This window comes from Uloborus diversus, chromosome 3 (genome assembly GCF_026930045.1).
Source record: "Uloborus diversus isolate 005 chromosome 3, Udiv.v.3.1, whole genome shotgun sequence".
Lineage (NCBI taxonomy): Eukaryota > Metazoa > Arthropoda > Arachnida > Araneae > Uloboridae > Uloborus > Uloborus diversus.
In genome coordinates, this window is record NC_072733.1 from 174,987,919 (window position 1) to 175,012,304 (window position 24,386).

Below are 24,386 nucleotides of genomic sequence, written 5' to 3' on the forward strand. Positions count from 1 at the left end.
AACGTTATCCTAACTAATCTAAAATAGCGAATTTTGACCTTAGTTTAAAAAAGGATTCCTGGAAAGTCTCTTTGCGGAGCCTCTTTCTGTAACACCACCAAAGATTGTCCAAAACTCCGTTTTTACGACTTAAATAAATTTCTGAAAGAGATCCCAAAATCTATAACCTCGGTCGGTTCTCAGACGTCACCAAAACCGGCCAAAAACTACCTTTTTGTGACTTGTAACTTTTGGTCTCAATTCTTTCCTCACAGCAATAAAATTGCACAATAAAGAATTTCTCAGCATTAAACTTATCCTAGGTTTTATAAGATCACTCATTTCTATTCACTTCTTTGCGATTTTTTTTTTTTTTTACAGTAAAACTTGGAAATACAAATTTAAAAAGAAGAGCGGCAACTTTAATTTCAAGTGATTTCTGGGGGTCAAAGTCTATCTCCCCTACCACCTTTGTGTATTTTCAGTAAAATAGCTTAGAAATAACTTTTTAGCCTCGGGTTGGTTTTTAGCCTTTTCGGATTTTAGCCCCTGACATCACCAAAGTTAGCTCAAAATTGTGATTTTAGAGCCTCAAGTGTCAACAAGTTTCCAGGGATAGCATATGTGCCTTCTCTCTCTCCCTAGTGTCACCGAACAGAGATAAAAAACGCATAGGTAAGTCTTAAATTTAGAAAAATTAGTGCGAGAGCCGCCATGCCCTCTGCAAACACCTCAACATATAACTTAAAATTGCTTACCTAAAACTTCAATGTCAAAGCATTAAGCATTTTTGGGAATAGCTCCTGAATTCCAAACATTCTTCGAATGTAATCAAAGCTCTCCTAATATACGTTTTTAAAACTTTAGTTCCGAAAAAATTCCCAAGAGAACTAATGGATCTTTCTCATTCCCTAAACGTCACCAATAACTAAAGAGAGCGAAAAGTTGCATTTTTAAAGCTTCAGTTACGTAAAATTTCCCGGGAAAAGCCCCGATCCTTAGATATTATCAATATAACCTAAAATTAACTTCAGTTTTGTATAGTACTTTGGAAGGCAACTCCCTCTCTTTCCCTTAACTACACTAAAATTGCCAAACATTGCTAATTTTGACGTGAATTTTAAAAATTTATCCAAAGGTGAGCCTTGACATTCTTTCCCTGACCGTCTCTTACATTTCTAAAGGTTGATTAAAACTGCGTTTGTAAGATTCAATTTAGGAAAATTTCCAGGGAATTTCCTTACCTCTATCCTTTTTTTAATGCTACCAAACAGGGAAGAACGTTAAGGGTGTTATTTTCAAGTCTTTGCTTCAACTAGGAAAAATCAACGATTTGAAACGGGGGGGGGGGGGGGTAAAAACAGTATCTTGTTGGGCCTGTGCTCCCCCCCCCCTCCAAACGGGAAACCTAGTTATTCCCATATGTATCAATTTCTGAAACTATTCGAAAACGGCAGTGTTTGAACGGTCCCCCCCCCCTCCAATAAGTTTTAGCTGACGACGCCAATGGCGAGAAACATTTTTTGGAGGGGACACTGGAGAGTAAGAAGTGCGGCCTTCCTCCATACAATTTTGAAAAATAAAGTTCTCCCGAGTTAAGACCCCTTAAGCTCAATTAAGCTGCCAAAATCCTAACCTGCCAGCTTGGAGAAGGCGTCGGATTTATTAGACGGAATTAATATCGCAAGGAATTAAAAAAAAATAGCATATAAAGTTTTGTTGAAGTATTCAAGCGCATTTTGTTGCAAATTTCGAAGCAGTTGCTGTTTTGATTGTAAAGATATGATGCAGTTGTGATTACATTTTGATACCACATATGCAGTTACCTTTAATGTTGTGGTTTTGCAAAGAAAGTGCGAAATGTTTTTTTTTTTTTTTTTTTTTCATTTTTCATTTCTTTTAAGTTGGACAAGAAATCCAGAATTTCATAATTAGCTGCCTTGATTGAAATAACTGTTTTGGTACACTTATACGTTTTTTAAATGTTACTGATTCTATCAAAGGAGAATTATTAGACAAATCGCGATATTATGTACCCTTGAATTCTATACAAGTGAACTAAGTGAGTAAAATGTATTCTTTAACACTTATCTCCGAGTCCTAGTACAACTCCTATAGCAATCCAAAGTGATTTCATTCAACTATGCTTTGTGTTTAGCAGGAACTTATCGTCCATAAGCTAGAGATAAGGCAAAAAGTACATGCAATGTCATAACTGGGTAGTCGGTAGATTGCTTGTACGCTTTATGTTGTTTTAAATAGTTTTAAATTTTATTTTATGATTAATTGAATTAAAAATTATTTAATGGCATGATTAAATTAATTTTATCTCATTGGGAGGGACATGTGCCCCTTGTGCCCTCCGCTAAAACCCGCGACTGTTTTATGCCATTTTTTAATTGACTGTTAAGATTACCATCTTAAAACCTAACTGAGGCTTTCCTTTTCGAAAAAACAAAATGGCTATTTTAAAAAGACTTCATAAAAAAAGTATCATTAACACAATAAGAAATGGTGTTACTGAGAACATGGAGGTTACAAGAGCAAAAAGAATTCACCTTTGTTTCGAGAATTGAAGGTCTTTTTCAGAAACAAAACATAATTTTAAACCTGCTAATCCCATTTTAGCACGAATGTAGCCTTTTCTACTTAGAATAAGTGCGTTAAAATTTTTTTCATGACTCCTATTTTGAGACCAGAAAAAAAAAAAAAAAAAATACACACACACACACACACAAGCCCCGCAAATACTTAGAAGCAGAAATTTTTAGTACTAAATATGAGAACTTGTAAGTTGACATTAATTGTTTTAAATTTTGGGTAGAGTGAACTACGAAACAATACGATAGCGATGGGGAAAAAAAAAAAATTAAAAAGAAGGTACAAAAGAGCATACTAAAACATCTTATTTACGCAGACATTATTTGCTCTCGTTTCTCTGTCATCGAAATATGATGTCTAAAAGTCAGCCAAAAATTTAAGAAAAATTGCCAAATTTTAGCGAGTTTTTGTGAGAAATGGCAGATATCTTTCACATGCTTTGCAGATGAATTAGTCTAAGATCTCACTATGTTTGATCTACCCCCATCGAGTTTCCTAAAATTGTTACCATATATTAAGAGTTCAAGTTGTAAATAAAACGTGAAAGTAAGAATTTCTACCTCTTTCACATGAACTAATCAGAGTTGCCAGGGTTTGAAAGGTGCCTAAAAATGAGTAAATTACCCTAATCGAGAATCCGAAAATCGTTCCGGTTTGCCGCTATTCAAAGTTTCAGTATTGAAACTTCGAACAACGACAACTCTTTGATTGGAGCACTTTTGCTAAGATAACCCTATACCATCGTTTTTGTAATATTTTTACCTGCATTTTTTTATATATAACTTATGTGGAAACTCGATGAGGGTAAATTACTCATTTCTGGGCTCCTTTTAGCCCTTGGCAACCCTGGTTAAGGACCAGAAAAAGGTAGGCAACCTTACTTTAACGGTTCTTTACAGCTTTTACTCTTCATTTATGACAACAATTTCCGGAAACTCGATGAGGGGTAAATTATCTCCCTCATTGAAAATCTTTTTTCCCCGACAACCCTGATTAGGAAGCCGAAAAAGGTAGGCAACCTAAGTTTAGCGTTTTATTTTCATCTTTTACTCTTCATTTATGATAACGATTTTCGGAAACTCCATGAGGGTAAATTACTCATTTTTAGGCACCTTTCAACCCCTGGCAACCTTGATTAGTTCACGTGAAAGAGGTAGAGAAATTCTTAGTTTCAAATTTTACTTACAACTTTTATTCTTCATCTATGGTAAATATTTTAGGAAATTTGATGAGGGTAAGCCTCCCTAGGATCTCGTACTAAACGTCCTACCAGAAGTAGACGGTGAAGTTACGAGGTACCTTTCATTGCTCGCCAATTTGGCGACTGTTCTTAAATGTTTGGCAGACTATAAGACGTTTGGAGGCAAAATTTCTAAAACAGGGAGATAGGGAAAATAGTTGAGGCATCAAAGAAAAAAAAAAATCGATTGCTAGCTATTTAATTGTTGTGATTATTACATAACTCATGTGGTTCCCCAATTAGTAAACTTATTTGCTGTGTTAAAGAACATTGCATCAACAGGGAAAATGACTAGTTATGGGTATCCAACTAGTAATGGGCAGGTTTGTCTTGTATAGTCAATATAAAGTTTGTAATCGATATTCCGGGAACAACATCAATGGGTTCTCAAAATAGCATGTTTCAAGAATATTCCGAAGAAAGTTTTTCCAACCAGTTTTAAAATACTGTTTTAAATTTCACGGCTATAAAATCGCAATTTCTAAGTTCTAACACCGTGAGAATTAGTTTTTTCCATGAACTACACTGCAAATAATCGGTACACATTTGAAACTCTTTAAGTGTTCCAGTTGCCTGAATATGTGCTAAAATGTATTTCGAATGTGTTGTGTACAAAGAAATGAAGCTGAAATGTTTTACTAATCCGTTCCGTTTTAAAGAAAACATTCCAAAAGTGCACCGAATGTGTTTTGCTGGGAATCTCTATTCAGCCGAAGTTTGGGAATACACTTGAGAACACATAGCGCGCAGATTTGAGAGTGCTTGTGAAATCACTGCTTTCTTAGCTACGCCATGTTTGTAAACAATCTGGATCGGCCGCAATCATTTTCGTGATATTTTTGAATGCTCAAAAGGTACGCCACTTTCCTTTTTTATGTTCTTTACAGATGATTTTTGTATTTGTACATTTACTGAGCTTCATACTTTTGTTTTAAATAAACTAATAATTTACCATACCGCTTAAGTTTTGAAATAAAATGAAATCCTGTGTTTTAAAACTGTGTGGTTACGTTAAGACTAACGTGTTACGATTTTAATTTTGAAACTTGACGATTGATTTAGGGCTCCTGTCGTTATCTTTCGATTTAGAATTTTTTAAGAGCATCGGAATTAGAGGTTTAAACAAGTGCTCCTAAACTACGGGATATGACCCGAAAACATTTCTAATGAAGGTCGAAGGGCATTTCTTACGCTGTTCAATTTCAATCTTAAAAAAAAGCATCTCTTTCATCTAAATGCTTTTTATAAGTTCTGTCATCTACTTTTTGTTTTTACAAACAGTTCAGGTGATTTTATTTTTCTGGTTAGCAATTTTTTGATACGTTAGTATTTTTGCTTGTAAACGTCCCATAAGATCGATCATCTTGTGCACAACTTTTTGGTTTAACAAACCGAAAAAGAATGAATCGCTGGAGGTTCTGCGGCTTAGATTAGGTTAAACTTGAATATGATGAAAATCTACCACAATAGTATGAATGAGATTCGAACCTAGGTCTAGAGATCAAGATTCTTCTAAGTAATGATGTTTGACAAAATATATTGTCTAATGTTTCATATCAATCAATTTTATCTTGAATTTTGAGGATAAAATATTGCGTACCATTTAGCATCTTATTTATGGATAATTAATTTTATTATCTGTTGCAGTTAAAAAAATCATGAAATTTGAGTTTCATGATCGATGTTTTGCAGAAATGCCAGGCAAAGTATTGTTCGAATGAATAATCTGAGTTCAAAACATTAGCTAAAAATCTTATTAAGTATCTTAATCAAATTTTTGAAATTATGAAAGCAATTAGAGCAAACAGGAGGCCTTACATAAATGTGTGTTTTGAGTACGTACAATACATGTATCGGGTGTCGTGTTCTTAAAAATGGGGTCATGACACAAAAATAGTTAAAACCGCAAGTTCAGAAAAAAAATGCTTAATAGCTTTTTCTTTAATCCCACTTTTTAATTTGCCGTGTGATAAAAATCATGTGAATAAAAAATTTCACCTTTTATTTCTTTGAAAAAAGACCTTTAGTTCTTTGTAAACAGGTACAACCTGATAACGTAAACACAAAAACATTTTTTTTTTTTGAACCATGAAAAGTTCCATGAAAGACTTAGTAAAAATTGTTCGATAACTAAACGTGATGTCTATTGCAGTGTAAAAACTATTTCAATTGTAATTTAGTTGTTATATGTTCTATTACATTGAGAGATAGATTTAAGGGTGACCACAGACTGAGGAAACAGGAAATATCAGACCTTGTTCTGAGAAAAATACCGAATTCAATATTAGTAACGCAAGTTTAAGCCATTTTTACAGTTCTGGAAAGGGCGTAGGGAGATCTCCCTCGGAGATTTATTTAGTCTAAAATATGTTTAAGCTGTTTTTGATTATGTAAAGATGGGGAAAAGTATGGAGAGGGGGGAAGGATACCTCTAGGAAAAAATGTAAGAATGCAGTTTTAAAACTGTACATTTAGGGCATTTTTAAGGAACTTTGGGTTTTATGTTCCGGGGTTCATTTCAGCGGAAAATATTTTGAAGCTAAAGTGTTAAAAACATTTTTGTAAGGTAACTTGAGGAATAAGGGTATTATTAACCACAATATTTATTTATTTATTTATTTTTTTTTAAGTATAGTTCAAAGCTATCTTTGGTGATGTTAGAGGAAGGAAACTCTGGTTGGAGGGGGGGGGGAGGGTTGGTATCCGGAAAATTGTAAAAACTGATGCGTCTAAAACATTTTAGCTATCTTTGATGATGTAAAGAGAAAAGGAGGAAGACAGGTATATAGGGGCTTTTTTCGGAAAAATTATTATTACAGAAAAAATAGTAGGGGAATGTGGGGTAAAGTGAAATTGCTAAGCTGGCTAGATTTTTTTTTTAAATGAACAAATTGGAAATTTTTTTGAAAATTACACTTTACAAAGAAAGAACATTAAAAAAAAAAAGTGGAAAATTTTCCCTTTATTTTTTCCATAGAAAGAGTGAAAAATAAAATATTTTTCTGAAAGAAAAATGATCTATTCACTCATAAAAAATTTATTTGTTCAAATGAATGATTAAAAGAATGGTAGAATGAATAATAAAAAGATAATGAAACAATGAACGAATACTTAAATAAATAAAATACTTAATACATGAAGAAAAAGAAATGACCGTATAAAATAGTGAATGAATAAGAAAATGGGTGAAGGCATGAATAAATAAGTGAATTAATGAATGAAGAAATGTAAATAAATTAATAAATTAATCCGTAAGTGATTTTGTAAATAACACTGCGCGGCAAAAAAAAAAAAAAAAAACCTTCAAAATGCTCCTGACATTTTGTCGGCTGATTCTTATGTAGAATGACCCTCTGAATCCGAATATGATCTCTGTCCCCCCCCCCCTATACGTACCAATTTTTTTTTAAAGGACCCCCAAGTTTTTCAATTTTCTTTAGTTTTAGAGCAATTAATTTTTTTTTGGAGGTGAAAGCAGCTTTATATTAACTGCTAACATTGTTTTGGTGGGCAAGAGAGGTTCAAATTTAAAGATTATGTACATCGATCGCAAAAAGTGGAACTTGGGGGGGGGGGGAGGGAGTATAACCTCTCAAAATAAAAGAAAAATCATGAAAAACGATCTTTTTATTCTGATGTTTTTAAAAACGATGTTTGTAAAAAAAAAATTCCGAGCAGAATGAGAGTATAAGACTAAGCTTCTATGACTCCTATGTCCAAAAAAAATTTTCGCGACCTAAAAAAAAATATCATGTGAATGTCGCACGTTGCATACGAGTTGAATCGCAGGTCTTCATTCAAAAAGGCATTCCTCTGTCTGATTTCTATGTAAAATGACCCCTATGACCCCTTGTTTCCAAATACGACCATCTTTCTCCCTATTCCGCCCCCTTTTAGAACCCCCCCCCCTTCTCTCCCCCGCCATTTCTCTTATCTGAAGGGGAAAAAGAGCATTACAATAACCGTAGACATATTTCTGAATGATTAGATATGTTCAAAGCTCAAAATCCTATGCATATGTAGCAAAAAGGAAAACAGGGGGGGGGGGCACCCCTCCAAACACACTGCGCAGCAAAAATTACTCTCAAATGCTTCTGAGGCTAATCCGCCTGATTCTTCTGCAAATTTACTCCCTGAATCCAAAAATGATCTCCGTTATCCTCCTACATGTACCGATTTTTGTACAACTCCCCCCCTTTTATTCGCGGGCGGGGCAAGTTTTTTTTTTTTTTTTTTTGCTATATATGCACAAGATTTAGAACTTTGCACATCTCTAGTCATTCAGAATAATGTTTACGGTTATTGTAATGCTCATTTTCCCCTCAAAATTTAAAACAATAAATGGCTCTGAATCAGGGGAGGGGGAGGTTCTAAAAAGGGGGCGTGATGGGGGAAAGATGGTCGTATTTGGAAACAAGGAGTTATTTTATATAAGAATCAGCCAGAAGAATATATATTTGAATGAAGACCTGCGATTCAACTCGTATGCAACGTGCGAGATTCATGAGACAGTTTTGTTTTTTTTTTTAATTTTTTTACATCGCGAAAATTTTTTTGGACGTAGGAGTCATAGAAGAGAGTCTTATACTCTCATTCTACACCGAAATGTTTTTACAAACATCTTTTTAAAAAAAAGCAGAATAAAAAGATCGTTTTTCGTGATTTTTCTAATATTGGGGGAGGGGGGGTATACACCCCAAGTCCTCCCTTTTTTGCGATGGGTGTCCATGATCTTGAACTTTGAACCTCTCTTGCCCACCAAAACTATGTTAGCAGTTAATATAAAGCTCCTTTCACCTCCAAAAAAAAAAAAAAAAAACTCTAAAATTAAGGAAAATTGAACAAAACTTGGGGAGCCTTTAAAAAAAAATGGTACGTATAGGGAGAAATCGGAGGTCATATTCGGATTTAGGGGGTCATTTAACATAAGAATCAGCCGACGAAATGTCAGAAACATTTTGAAAGGTTTTTTTTTTTTTTTTTTTTTTTGCCGAACAGTGTAATTGAGTGAGTAAACGAAATAAACTATTTCACTTTGTTCCATTCACCTCGCCAATATTAGAAATACAAGTAAGCTTAAAATTAACTGAAAAAAGTAAAAAATACCGCATTAAATATTAGAAGGTCTCAATTAATATTTAAAATGTTACATAGTAACAATAATTTTATCATTTTATTCTTACAAAAATAATTTTTGACTTACATCAAAATATTACAATATGAATGTCCTTTTTTGAAAATTGCCATTATTATCATTAATTTTAGGCTTCAGATGTATTTTTTTCCTGACTGGAATAGAGTACATGTGCTACTATATAGTTAAAATATTACGAGATTGTTGGCAGTAAAAGTAATTATTTCACCATTTCACTTTGCCCCACATTCCCTACAGCCTACAAATAAATGAATCACGTATTGCTTGTGTTCTCGTAATTAAGCGTATGTTTGTAAAAAAAAAAAAAAAAAAGCTTCTTCTTATTTTTTTAGGTAGTGGTTTACCCGGTTGTAGAAGAATGATAGTTTCAAGCATTGTTATGTAAATTTTTTAATGTGTATCTATAAAGTTAAATAAATTCATTTTAAACATATTGTGCTTAATGACTAGATAAGTTTGATAAACTCAGTTCAGTGTTATGTGCGTAAGTTTAAAACATAAATCCCATGCGTATTTTAAATTTAGCTGCATTAGTTAATGAACTTGATATTAAGTGTCTGATTGAAGACCTGAATATATGGCATTTAGTTGCCATCTGGAGATTAAATGCCATACGATAGAAGCTAAAAAGAGTACTCAACCAGTCACGTCTTAAGAACCGAAACGGCCACACAATTTTTGCACCAATGAATTTTCATACACAAATCATTTCTATTTTGAAGCAATGAGTTTGCAATGTAATAACAATCCCAACCTTAGTATTACTTGTTGCCTTTCAATCAATAATAAAAGCCATTATTAATTTCAGGATCCAAACCGCACCCCTTAAAAACAAGCACAAACCTGGAAGCTTATACAAAAGGTTTGTACTCACCTTTGGCGGGAGGGGGGGGAGGGGATAGAAAAAAGGCAAATGAATGGAATTTCAGTTAGATCTCATACGGTAATACCTTTTCCACAGCTCATATTTTAATGTAGTACATTTTTTCCTCATTCAAGAAATAAATAAATGTTTTGAATAAAGTGGCTACTAATGGTAAAAAAGGACTACTAAACTGAAAGTGTATGCCAGTCACTGACGACTAAGTAATTTTTTATTTATTTTGTTTTTCGCGAACACTTTTCTTCCTTATGCAAGGAACTAAAACTAAAAATAATTAATTGATAACTGTCAGTGCCGGATATACGATTTTTCCGAGCTAGGGCAAATCTTGAAACTGATGCTCCTACTCATTCTCCTTCAAGTTTTATATTGAGTTTCAACGAACCCCCCCCCCCCCCCCCCCGGAAATAGAAAAAATTTGTTGTCCCCCAAAAATTGTCTCACGGGGGCAAGAATCCCAACTCCCCCCTTCGCCCTCAGATCCAGCACTCATCGTTTTAGCTAATATTCAAGGAAATAATTAGTCATTAAAGAATTCCACTGCACTTACATTTTCAAAAGAACACAACTAATGTTTAAGGTCATGGATCAGATACCAAGCAATAGATCACTGAATAGCAAAGTAGCACGAATTCAAACAATGAAGGCAAATTTATTTTGATCTTGAGAAAGTAAAATTTTTGAAAATGAAATTTATGAAGCAACAAACTGAAGTTATGTGAGCCTTTGTCTGTACACTTTTGATTACTTTTTACAGTATGGATTAGCTTTGAAAACTAAAATATGGAAATTAATATTTTAAATATATGCAGTTTCTGTACTAAGTAATATTGTGCACTACATTTTCCTGCAACCTTTTTATTGGTAAATATTATTCATGTGCAATTCTGCTGTAAGATAGTCAATTATCTTGGAAATATCATTGTATTTTAAATTTTCATAGTAGCTATGCTGACTAATAATTAGATTCATCCAAAGCCTAAACCATCATCATCCTGCAGTCTCAAAATGAACACGAATTTAGTGCATATTTATAATTTCTAAAAGCTACTTTTATATTTGTGCGGTAGGTATCCTCGGATGATATTAGTGCGAAGAAATTGTTCAAAAACGCATTCTAGAAACTGTACCTGTATGTGTGCCACAAAATGTTCAATGAAGTGTTCAAAAACGTGTCTTTAACGCGATCCTATAAGTGCTTAAAAAGTGCGCTAAAAAGAATGCTGAACTAAATATATGTTCCGAACTGTTTTTTTTTTTTCTAGAAGTGTTTTGGAAACTGACCTCAAAAAGTGTTCTAAAAAAGGGGACAAGTGTACGTGTTCAAAAAATGTTTTAAAAAGTGTTTGATTATTTGCAGTGTAGAACTGCATCATCACAATTCAACAACAATCCAAAAAAAAAAAAAAAAAAAACCTTAACCATGTTCATAACTAGTCATTTACCCTATATATAAATAAAAGAGAAAACTTTTCAGTATTAACTGCAAAGTTACGCTACTGAGAATATTCTTTTAACATCGTTATATAAAAAGTTTCAGCCTTTTTCACAGTAGTAAAATTTATTGTAACCTGGTTACTAAGGAGTGAATATTTTGCAAATGTCAAGTTGATCTAAAGAAAATGAATTTTCTTCAAAAAGTGCAATATCAAGTAAAATCACTTAAAAAATGCATACTCATTTTCAAGAACTCAGTAAATTTCTAGGTAGCTGAAAAGCAATTCAATTCAGATGCCTTTCTTCAAAATCTCTAGTTCTGAGCGACTTCGGTTGACCATTTTTTGGAATACCAACGGAGTAGCTAATAAATTTTCAAGATTTTTTAACTGATGCATGGTATTAAATGCATTTCTATAAGCTTTCTAATATAATCTGCGAGAATTTGTGTCATTTTGCAGCGGCTTTGTGCATGTAAATTTGACAAGTTAGAAAAAATGTCATGACTGCTGTTAAATAATTACGCAACAATTAAAGGTAATCTGACACTGTTCACATTTTTTAAGAATGGTAAATTGAACCATTTGGTGCCAGAAGATATTGAAAAGTTCCTTTCGTATGAGAATGCACCAGTTTCATGTTTATGAATCTGTGCCCGAAGATTCTCATGGTTCTGGTGACAATGAAACCGTCCGCCAAAAATCATTTTTCACGGCAATTGATTCGAGAAAGCCTGTGGGGTCCTAAGTTCTCACACTAAATGGCCAGAAATTGCTCTCGAGGATAATTAATCACAGTTTCAGTAACAGATGTGAAGCATTCTGAACAATGTCGAGGTATTTTTCCCCCAAACGGGGCTTCCCACAACTTGGGATGATTTTGGAAGGAAAAAAAATGTGGGGGTTTACCAGGCCGATTAAAGCGAGGGGTTGTTGAATATTGGAGAGGTTGTGATAGTGTGTGTGTTGTGTGTGTCAGCCGTGACGATATAATCTCTATACAATAACTTGAAAAAGCAACTTTAGTTTCCTTTATTAAATGGATATAATATGATAATGCTTCACTTCTAGTGCCTAACATAGCCCACTTCTAAATCAAGTGGGATGAACTCTGTTAATGGAGTAAAGATTTCAATTCTTTGTGAAATTGCAAAAATCTCGCATCCGCTCCCGTTTTGTAGCGTCAGCTTCCGTTGCATTACAATTTAGTGTGTATATAGTTATTGTTAAAGAAGTCATAGGTTATTTATTAGAGTTTAATATTTCAAGATCTAGGTTTCTTAGATAGATTTTAGCTTTAGTATTTACGTATTTAGTGCATTATAAGATTTTTATGCCGGAAAATCACTTCAAGCTTGTCTGAAATGCTTAAGCATTTATACAGTGGACGCCGGTTAATTGAATCAGTGGTTATTCGAATCACCCGCTTTAATGAATCAAATCGTCAAAAACAGAACAAAATCCAGCTTTATTGAATTAGCCGCTTTATTGAAACAGCTGCTTTATGGAATCAAAACTGCTTAGAACAAAATGTGATTCATATAAGCGGCGGCTACTGTATATTAAAATTGCGAATTTCGGAACACATTTAGTAGGTTTTTTTTTTTAAAGCTTGTATAAACTTATAAAGATAAAGTAATAATGATTTTTCGTACTAGAAATCTCTATAGCTTTAGTAGCAAAGAATTTAACTTAAAATAAAGTTGTTAATCATAGCAAGTTATTACGAGCACAATCGAGTAAAACAACAAAATGTGGATTGAGAAAAGTCATTTCAGGGGGATAAGCTTGATAAAAATAAATAACATTCTATGACTGTACATTTGTTTTCATGTCCAAACTTTTTTATTTTCTTTTCCACTTTCGGTTTAATTGAAAATATTTTTCAGTGCGGTACTTCTTAAAGTGCTTGTTTGATATTCAGTGCCCGGAAACCTCTCAGATTATATGTAACTGATGTTTGGTAGGTAAGACAAAGGTGGCCAGTGATCCTAAGCTACACCACTCCTAAAAAGTGGAATTATTTTTGTTTTTTATCTCAAAATGGGGAAACTGCATTATAAAACATGCATTTGAAATGCAAATGGCTAAATATGAAGAGATTATCTTGAACAGTCGCCATTGTATGCAATTATTTTACTTTTGAGAAAAAGTATTTCTACTTTATCGGTGAAAACATATTTTTTTACTTAAACGTGTTTAAATTCTTGAGCTTTGAGTTAGGAAGTAATTTTTGAACGAATATGTCCTTCTGTTTAGCTACCTTCACTTTAATTCTCTCTAACTCTGATCATGTTAAAAGATTAATAACTTTACGTCGTGCAAATGGTGACCATATGCACGATCTCAAGGTGGCCATATCAAGAAAATTGTACACTAATGTAGTCAGATAATTTCCCGTATTTCAACGAATTATATTTTTTAACTTTATGCATTGTTCTGATATTTTTTAAAAAAATATTCCGGATGAAGTTAAGCCAGGACAACACCTGATCGAAAATGTTTATGGTATTATTTTTTTTTTCCTTGCCGCTGTCTTGTAATAATTTTCTTTTACTTGAACACTATTACTCAACTGGAAGGGAAAATATTTCGTTGTTTTTTTTTTTTTTTTCACACTTTAAAAAATGTAATTTCCACTAATAGGCCACCTTTGGAAAATTGTGATCCAATGGTGGCCCAGAGGGTACAATTTTGAAATTGTATTATAAAAATAGTTAAATTTTATCGCACAAAAGAAACTTTCCTTGATATGTGTTACGGATAAGTGTAAAATTCAGCATTAAAAATTCAGCCAAGTGCATTTTTCCAGAAAATTATGAAAAATCATCAAAGCTTAACTATAGCCACCACCTTACCTATAACAAATTCATCTATTTTTCTTTACTAAATTTGCGTCACCATTTCACAGCAAATTGAAGCTCTATAAATAAGGATTAATCTTGAAGGCGTCATGTTCCAATGCTAAACAGGGTGTAACTTTCACGCTTTCTTGTTAAGCTTTAACCGGTCTGCTTAACTAAAACGTGATTAATAAACCTCGGAGGGAAGGTAGCAAGAACAATATAATTCGTTCCTTTTGCAATTCGTCCAGAGCAGAGTTACGATGGCAGCATGGTCTAAAGATGAAAATAGTGACCGTAAAGTAAAGCAAGGAGAGAAAGGTCAATTTCTGGGGTCAAGTGGGTCGCGCGTGCAAAAGGCAGACTATGCTACCACCATTTAGTTATCGTAGCTAAAGAACCGGATACAAAAAATGCAAGGGCATTAAAGCAGCCACTCAAAGGAATTGCACGATTATCCTATCTTCTCTTTATTATTTTTCAGAGCTTTTGGATGTGGCTCTTCTACATCTTATTTATTGGGGAAGAGCACACTATTTTTTTTCTTTTCTCTTCCTCCTTCCAGTTTCAGTTTTATGGTGGCAATTTACTTGTTAAACTGTGATAGCGGTGAGCTTTGAAAAGGTTAACGCGTCTTAAACTGACTTGCTTTCTCGCTTTTATATCTGGCTACCAATTTTAATGTTTTCGGGTGTTGAATTAGCATATATTTCTTTATTTTTTAGGCGTGTTTTAAGATAAATTTTGAAAACGCTGCAGGGAATGAACATTCTTTAACAAGATAAAAGCATAGTGAGTTTTGATTTCAACTAAAAGCAAAAGTAATTTTATTTATTAAGTAATAACACATTAAAATAACAGTTTTCTTATCCTAAACTTCTGTTTTTAGACAGATGGTCCTAATTCATGTAATAATAATATGCATATGTTGTACTTGAAAGCAGGGCCGACTCCAAATCCGGGAATTTTAGAGCTTTTGACTCCGACTCCAACTCTTTCAGCTCAAAATCAATCCGACTCCGACTCTTTTTCTAACTTTTTCAGCCTAAAATCAGTTCAAGTCCGATTCCTCAAACAGTGGACGAGTTGCGGACTTTGAGGGAAAATGACCGACTGCGATTCTTGAAATTTCAAACCTTCGACTCCCGACTTCAACTCCTTTATCCCAAAATCAGCCCGACTCCGACCCTCCGACACCAACTCCGCAGTACTGCTTGAAAGAATACGTATATTTTAATCTTCATTTTCCTTTCATAGCGAAGCTCATTATTGCTTATTTTACAATTATGAAAGTTTTTAGTTTATTTCTTCTGCTCAAAGGCTAACATTAAACTAAACATTGAGTAATATATCTATGTGTCTTCGACTGTAAATCAGCTAACTCCATGACAGGTAAATTTTCAGAAGAAAAGAAAAAGAGGTTTTAAACACATTGCTTAGTTAACGGGCTTTAACGAATTTCCTTATTGGCAGGCAACATTTTTCGTTACTTGTTTTTTTCTACTAATGTAGCTTGAAATAAGATGCAAGTTAAAAAAAAAAAAAATTGAAAATTATGTGGAGTTAGCTGGTTTACAGTTTATAAGCCATCGATATGTTGTCTAAGAGGAAAGAGACAGAAATAATTGGGGTAGGAGCAGCGTGGTGTGGAGTAAATGACAATAAAGAGCAGCATCCAAGTTAAACCACATCAGTGTCTTTTATTCAATCGTGATGTGCGTACTCCTTGGAGTACGCCAAAGCGCGTAAGGTGTACGCAGTTTACTACCATAAATTGTGCGAAATCGTATTGAAAATGCTAGAAAATAACTGTGATAAAAGTTTAAGTAATATCACTTGATCCAACATTGAATAAAAATTTTTGCTATACTTGGTTAATTAACTTCTGGACTAGTACAGAAAAATATCACAAAGAACTAGCAGATATTTACTACAACTTACTTGTGATTATAAGTTTTCTAGTTAAATTTACCTTAAACTGAAAAGCAAGTTAATGGTTTACCGCTGTATTTGACCAGTTGGAGGGAAACATTGAAATATTTTGTAAACAAAACCAAGCAGAGCGTTCCCTCTAAATATTTCCTGAATTTCTTTAAATTTTAAATCTTTTTACTAAAAACTTGGCAATCAAATACCCACTGAAATATGTCTTTTGATTTTAATTTATCTATTCGTAATTAAACTTCATTTACGACACATTATTTATGAAGGGTTTTAAAGTATTTGGGACTGCCCCGTGTAACAGAGCGGACAAATAAGCCTTTAAAAATGGTTCTACTCAAAATGCAAAGTTACGATCGTAGAACAAGATAAAAATGAAATAATGATTCTAAAACTTATTCTATCTACGATTTTAAGGAAAAGTATTTTTTCTTTTTCAGGACATTTTCTTTTAATACAAATGCAACAGAGTGGACATTCAATAGTTCAAATTAGTTATCAGAGAAAAAAAAAAGAATTAGACTTCAAAGTAGTTAACTAAACATGGAAGTTGTACTACTTAGTCTTCATAAAAATATTATAGACTCAAAGCGGTAGAATTCACAGAAGATGTACTACTTAGTTTTCTTTAAAATATTATCAGATTCAATGTAAGTGTTAATTTTATTTTTAAAATCACCGTAACAGTTTACAATGCAATACATATAGTTCCCAGAGGGTATAAGGAGTTTAACCCTATGGGGACACCCCTGAATAACTGATAATTAATACATATAGTTCCCATAAGGACTATAACTCTATGGGAACACCCCTGCATAACTGATAATTTATTTTGTAGTTGCATTTCAGCAAATTTTAAAATTTCATTTTGATTCCTAATGATTTGAAGCTCATCTTAATATTTTCCTTTCAAAGAAACATATTTTTTAAACCTTGATAAATCGATCAAAGACAACCTATTTTGAAAAAAAAATTAATAATCTTACAAAAAATAAGATTAAAAAAAATTGATAAATAAATAAACTGTCGACTTCGAGGTATCCTTATATTATATAGTGCTCATTAAGAAATTACATTGAATGCATTGCGTGTTTTTCCTCTAAGAATTTTTCTTTTCGCGCAAAAACTAACTTTTTGAATTTTGAAATAGTTAATCTTTCTCCATCGGCCAAAGCAAACGTCACCAGTGACGCTATTTACGTCAGCAGCAGATAATTTGTTAGATATTTCCAAACGAATTTTTCCATTGCGGGTTGAAGAATTAGTTATCATTTTGCTAGACTGATAAATACTCTTGTTCACAACGATTGCAAATCTATGACATGGGCATTGACCAAGCGAAATGCCAATAGAATCTATACTAGAATTGTTTTTCTTCCACTGCTGAATGTTATCCTTATCAGTTGATATGATGAATAGTTTTAAGCAGTTAATTTAAGGAAGAAAAACTTGTTTTTATCAATACCTGCAAGACACCCGAATTCTTGCAGTGTCACTAAGCACTTTTATCACTGAAAACGGATCAGATTTTAGAGCTGAGAGACCGACATGCATTAGCATTTTATCTTTAAAACTCATTTAGCAAATGCTGCATCTTTGACGTGCTGTAATGCACTTATGGGATACATTGCATTCCTGAAGACGTTTAACTGCTGATTTGTAGTTTGGATTACGGGGAAAAAAACAGATAGGTATTTGAAGATTTTGTTTCTTCCATATTCCTGCACATTATTATAATTTTTTTTAACACATTTTTAAATTAAACCGATTTAGCACAAATATTACACATTTTTGGTGACACAAAATAAACTTGTTTGTTTAATTTAGTTCAGTTATTAATTATAGCTGCAATAAAACAAAGATTAAAATTAAATATTTGAAGATTTTATTGACGCAAAAGCGATCCTTACAATGAAATCTTCTCAAATAATGGTTAAGAAATTTCACACCTTTATTTTACTACATTGTGTTGCTATTATTATCATTAAGATATTTTTTTCTCACAAGCAAAAAAGAAAGTTGTTGCAGTGAAACCATTAAGATTAAATTCATTAGAGGAGGGGAAAGGTTATATTTGTCTGTAATCGGCTTTAATGTTAGGAAGAAGTTTGAAAAAAGTCAAATATTTTCCTGACAATTTTTATGCCGAATACATCGTCGATAGTATCATCTTCTGTAATTTTAAATTGTCACTTCTCGTAGACAATTTCACTGTGAAGCCCTTTATGAAATAATTTTGTCTTCTATGTTCAGAATGAAGCTATGAATTTTAATCACTCTCTTAGGATTTTCGCAATAAATTATTTGATTTTATTTCTTTACTCTACCATTTCAAACTTTTCTAACTAGGTTTTTATTTTTACGAAAACTGTTACAAAGTTTTTGCAGGAACAAAATTTCGGGGATTTTAGCTATCAGAATGAAGTGATAGGATAAAATGTTGATGTTCGCACTTGCTTTCCGCACACCTCTTAATTTCGACCAATCGTAAATAATCTAACATTTTAGATGAGTCTTTGCATTTAGTTCTTTATCATTTCACTTCAGTGATATGTCTAGACTTTCAAATTGTTAATCTTTGTCCATTTAGGTACATTGAGGAGCCGTTTTCCGCCGCAAGCGACTTGTATTTGATAACCGAACTCGGGTGATAACTGAAGATAGATATTTGCCAAGCTATTGAATCTACGAACTCAGCAGTTTGGTTTACTACAGATCCTTAAGTGCTTTGGCCTTGAACAAATGTATGTCATATATTTACCCCAAGAGGGAAATATACAATCATATCTCACCGGTGTTAACCTGATGCCACTAGGGCATCAATGCAGGGTTATTTCTGCTATGCAAATCTTATAATCAGGTATTTTACGAGATAAAAACATCAATTCTGTATCTGAATGCACTTAATTTCTTATTTAGAGTGATAGACCATCTTATTTTGTTTGTTTGCGGCAGGAAGAGTAAGCCGTAAAAGAGTCGAGAGCAGGGCCGCCGAAAGACAAAGCGGTCCTCATGATTGTTTTTTGCCCAACACCTCTCAGTTTCATTTAGAAATCTAAGAAAACTGAATGCTTGAACATAATTTATATTATTTAAACATAATTAGCTTTGTACATAATTAACACTTTAAATAATTTCTATACTTTAAAATGCCAACAATTAATAGAGTAGAAACGCACAAATTTGGCACTGAATAACCCGAGCGAATCTATGAAACTCGGGCTCACCTTGGCACGTCGAAAAAAAACCCGTGCGAAGAACCTATTGTGTGCTCAGCTCTAACCCAGAGTGTTTAAGCTCAGCCACTTTTCAGTCCGCATTAGGTCGTGTTTTCGAGACTCTACTGTATTAATAAGGTAAAACATATTTATCAATCAATGTGCTAATGCCAACGCATCACTTAATTAAACACACATTTAATTCTCCAAAATCTTGCTCATTGTACTCCAGACCTTCAAAAAAATATTACTCTCTATCTCTATGTCTATCGTTGTGTCTTCATTTTTTTCTTTCTTTTTTTCATATTTTCGTATTGTTTGGTACTTCCTCCAAAAAATGTTACCTCGTAAAAAGTTTAATTTTTTAATTGTTTTCTATGGCAACAGTTTTGATAAGTGTTGTGTTCTTTCTTCTTGCTTCTTGCAAAAGTGTTGTTGCATCTAATGAAGTAGTGGCTTCATGCGTTGTTTATTTTGAAGTAGTGACTTCATATGCATTATTAGAAGTTAATTAGGAGTAGTGGCTCCGACTAATAAAGTGTGTTGATTTAACTTTTATAGGATCTGGTGGGGGAAAGTGGTCAATGGGGTAAAGTGGTCATACTTCAAATAAATGGCTATAGCTTGGAAATAAATGTTCGAATGAATGTGAAAATTTTATTTTAGAGTAGGGCAGTTAGAAACTACATTTTGAATACAAAATTTTACAACTGGCAAAATTTTATTTGGTAAAAAAAAAATATTTTGCGCGAATATGAAAAATTTTAAAATCTAAACACCTATTTTAACTTTCTTGGGAAATTTTGTTTGTTAGAATTAGGAACAGATTGACTGCACAGGAAGCTTCCTACATGTCTCAAGAACTCTTACTCATTAGCAGTTAGCTGAATCTATTTTAGATAGTTTTTTAGAACAATTTAAGTGAGATGGGGTAAAGTGGTCATAATATTAGGCTTAATGAATATTGTTCTTCTGATGTCACTTAATCTTTAAGTATAAGGCAGATACAAACTAAATATTAGTTTTACTTAATATGCACTGTTTTTACAGTAAACGGGGTTAAATATACGACTATATGCGTATACATAAGCATAAATACTCGTGTAGGGACGTACATAGGCGTATTCAAATAAATGCGCCAATAAATACGTATATGGGTATCTGCAAGTATCTTTTATCCATACAGCTATATATTCTACTATACATGTATATGCTCTCTTATATTCGTATATACATGAACACTTATATAATCAGGTATACATGTAATATACGCGTACCTACTTGAGTAGACACTTACATACAAGCATAAGAAATACAAGTATACAGGGTGAGTTTAAACTCTTGATCACATTATTAAAAGGTGTTAAAGGGGAGGATAAGAAGTAAGAATCATAAGGAACATATGGTCACAAACACAATGCTGACGCACTACATGCATGCAAAGCCAGAAACTGATGGATGCAAAAAAAGTCACAAATTTATAATACACAAAGATAATTTTACACAACATTTTAGGTCTTAAGAAAGTTTTAAAGCGATTAATGAAGTTTGCGGATTGCAGTTGTAATAATGCGTCGCATTCACAGATCACTCTCTGTTGCAATAACGAAACTTTTGAAAAACTTTCATCAACCGCTGCGCCTTTGTTGCGATGCGTGTATTAGAGCTACTATAGGCCGTAACTTTTAACAACTGCTCTATATATTTCTTAAAAACTAAAATGTTACTTAAAATCATCTTTGTGCAACAAATTTGTGCCCTGCTTTGCATCCATCAGTTTCAGACTTTGTGTGCATGTAGCGCGTCAGTGATTATAACTTCCTTATGATTCTTTGCTTCTTATCCTCCCCTCTTACACCTCTTTGATTTCTGCCCAAGAGCTTAGATTCACTCAGTAGGCCAACATGTATATAAGCGTATATTCTCGTGTATACATACATATACTGGTGTATGCACGTAGATATACTTATATACGTCTATACAGGTATATAATCCTGTTTACACGTATACATGCGTATATACTCGTGCTTCCGTATTATATATACGTGAGTAGACACATACAAAGACGCACTGGATGTATCCCCGAATTCACTCATGTATACTCGTATATGTATGTATGTATGTATGTACACTTATATACGTCTATACAGGTATATAATCCTGTTTACACGTATACATGCGTATATACTCGTGCTTCCGTATTATATATACGTGAGTAGACACATACAAAGACGCACTGGATGTATCCCCGAATTAACTCATGTATACTCGTATATGTATGTATGTATGTATGTACACTTATATATGCATATATACGTCTACTATACACATATATACTCAAGTATGCACGTATTTTCTCGATATACAACTGCATACTCGCATATGATGTTCGTTTATAAGCGTATACACTCGTATACACGTGACACACACGCGTATAAACGTGACACGTATATACACGTGTCACGTATGTACTCATGTAGACACGTATACACTCCTGTAGGTAATCACATATGTATGCTTATATACTCGTATATACACGTATATACTTCTGTAGGCACGTGCATGCATGTACCTGATGTATACATGTATCTACTCATAAAGGATCGTATTTACTCGTGTATAACACGACACGAATATATTCATGTATACACGCATATACTCGTGAATATACTTGTAACTATAAAAACAAACGAAATATACAAGTTTTAGGGTTATTTATAATGGTTTTGCATCTATTTTTAACTATGACCACTTTACCGTTGGTGGGAACGGGAATTAAAAAAAGATGAATTAGGTACCTTGGAGCAATTATTCTCCTTTCTGTACAAGCTCGTACTTTACAGAACAGTAAAAATTCTTTTAACGAAAAGAAAAATTCTAATTGCAAAATCACATCTTTATTGACTGAAGCAAAAGTAAATTGTACATTTTGTAAAGGTAATCATGCATTGGTGAAATGTTTTAAATTTAAAAATGTGCCTGTTCAGAAAAGAATTAATTTTGTCAAGTTTAATAATCTGTGTTTTTGTTGTCTTTCTTCCTCTCACCTGTTAAAATTCTGTAAATGTCCTCAAAAATGCAAAGAGTGCGGAAAACCGCATAATTCTGTACTGCATATTGATAGGGGTGATAAAGGTATGAGTGCAGTCAATTCGGACAATAAAGAAATCTCTAGTACCCTCTCTATTGAAGCTGAACCTTTTACTCCAGGAAAAATGTGCAATTCTGTTGAAAGTAAAAATAACGCTAGGCTTTCCAGTGAACTTCCTAGCATCTACACAGGTACTACTTCTCTTCAAGTGGAAGAAAGAGTATCTAGAGGTGAAAATAAAGAAGTATTGCTATGTACAGTTCTTATCAAGGCCTTAGATTCTTCTGGGAGGTTTCAGTTATGTCGTGCCTTATTAGACCCTGATAGTGAAGCTAATTTTATTACTGAAGATTGTGTTAATCGACTTGGATTAGGTAGAAAAAAGGCAAACATAGTGGTGTCATGTATTGGCTCTACTGCCGCTCGTACTAATGGTCTTGTAGACTTGGAGTTTTCTCCGCATTTCGATTCTAAGCCAAAGCTTAAAAGTTCAGCATTTGTAATGAATAAAATTGTGGGAAATCTACCGCACACATCAATTGATGTTAGAATTCAAGAAGACTTCAAGGATCTAGTACTCGTAGACCCCTCTTTTCATAAGTCAGCTCGAATTGACATTTTGCTTGGTATAGATATTTTCCTTCAAGTGTTAAAAGGTGAAATTAGCAACAGAGGTGATGGTTATCCCTCAGCAGTTCGTTCTTCTTTTGGCTGGATCATTTCAGGTTCTGTCAATTTATTTAGGGATAATGTTCCACTTGTGTTAAATAATATAGATATTGATACTAATGAACTTATTTCTAAGTTTTGGGAGCTGGACTCGGTGCCATCTGTTAGTTTTCTATCAAGTGCTGAGAAGGCTTGTGAGGAACATTTCAAAAATACTCATTCTAGGGCTGAAGATGGAAAATACATAGTAAAATTGCCCTTCCACACCTCTCCAAAAGAATTAGGTGAATCTAGACAGCATGCTTTACGCAGGTTGAATGCAGTTGAACGTTCCTTAAGCTCAAACCCGGCAAAATCTAAACAGTACCAGGATTTTATGAAGGAATATCTTGAACAGAAACACATGGAAACTGTTCCCGAAACTGATTATGCAAAGAGTGAAGCATATTACATTCCTCATTTTCCAGTTTTGAGAGAGTCTAGTACAACAACGAAATTGAGGGTGGTGTTTGATGCATCGTCAAAATCATCATCAGGATACTCCCTAAATGATCTATTGATGGTGGGCCCGCGCGTGCAGTTGGAATTGTATCCCATTCTACTTCGATTCAGAACATTTCCAGTTGCAGTCTGTGCCGATGTGGAGAAAATGTTTCGACAAATAAGGGTACATCCTGAAGACGTAGATTGGCAGAGAATTTGGTGGAGAAGTAGTTTAGAAGAACCGGTAAAAGAATACAGATTGCACACGGTAACGTATGGAACTGCAAGTGCGCCATTTCTCTTCACGAGAACAATGCATCAGCTTGCCTTAGATGAGAAGGACAGCTTTCCCCTTGCTTCAAACGCTACATTGAATCATTTTTACGTCGATGACCTTTTAAGTGGTGCGTCATTGGAAGAAGAAGCATCTGAGCTTGTGAAGCAGTTAAAGACTATGATGGCAAAGGGAGGATTTAATCTTCGTAAGTGGAAATCTAATAACACCAACGCGATTAAAGAATTCCTAGATGAAGAAGAGACTGCAAACTTAGGAACTGAAGTTAAGGTTCTTGGTATCCAGTGGTGTCCAAAAGCTGATTATTTTAGTTTTAGCATTGAGTCTGTGAAACAAAAGCTAGAATAATCTAAGAGGGAAATATAGTCTGAGATTTCCCGTGTATTTGATCCTTTGGGATTGCTTTCCCCTAGTGTAGTGTTTATGAAAGTGTTACTTCAAGAATTGTGGAAGTATAAGCTTTCTTGGGATCAAACCATTCCCGAAGAATTAAACAGGAATTGGATATCATTTTGTGAGGAACTGCATCTCCTTGAACAAATGAAAATTCCA

General features: G+C 33.6%; 1 protein-coding gene across 1 annotated transcript; it reads left to right on the forward strand.

Moving 5' to 3' along the window:
• The first annotated feature begins 22,433 nt into the window (after positions 1 to 22,433).
• On the forward strand, positions 22,434 to 24,182 carry LOC129219059 (uncharacterized). Its single transcript, XM_054853378.1, has one exon. It carries the CDS (start codon positions 22,434 to 22,436, stop codon positions 24,180 to 24,182), a length of 1,749 nt encoding a protein of 582 aa, XP_054709353.1.
• Positions 24,183 to 24,386: the final 204 nt, after the last annotated feature.

What these genes read in the sequence shown, in the direction of transcription:
- LOC129219059 (XM_054853378.1), top strand. Translation starts at nt 22,434, where the DNA reads ATGAGTGCAGTCAATTCGGACAATAAAGAAATCTCTAGTACCCTCTCT.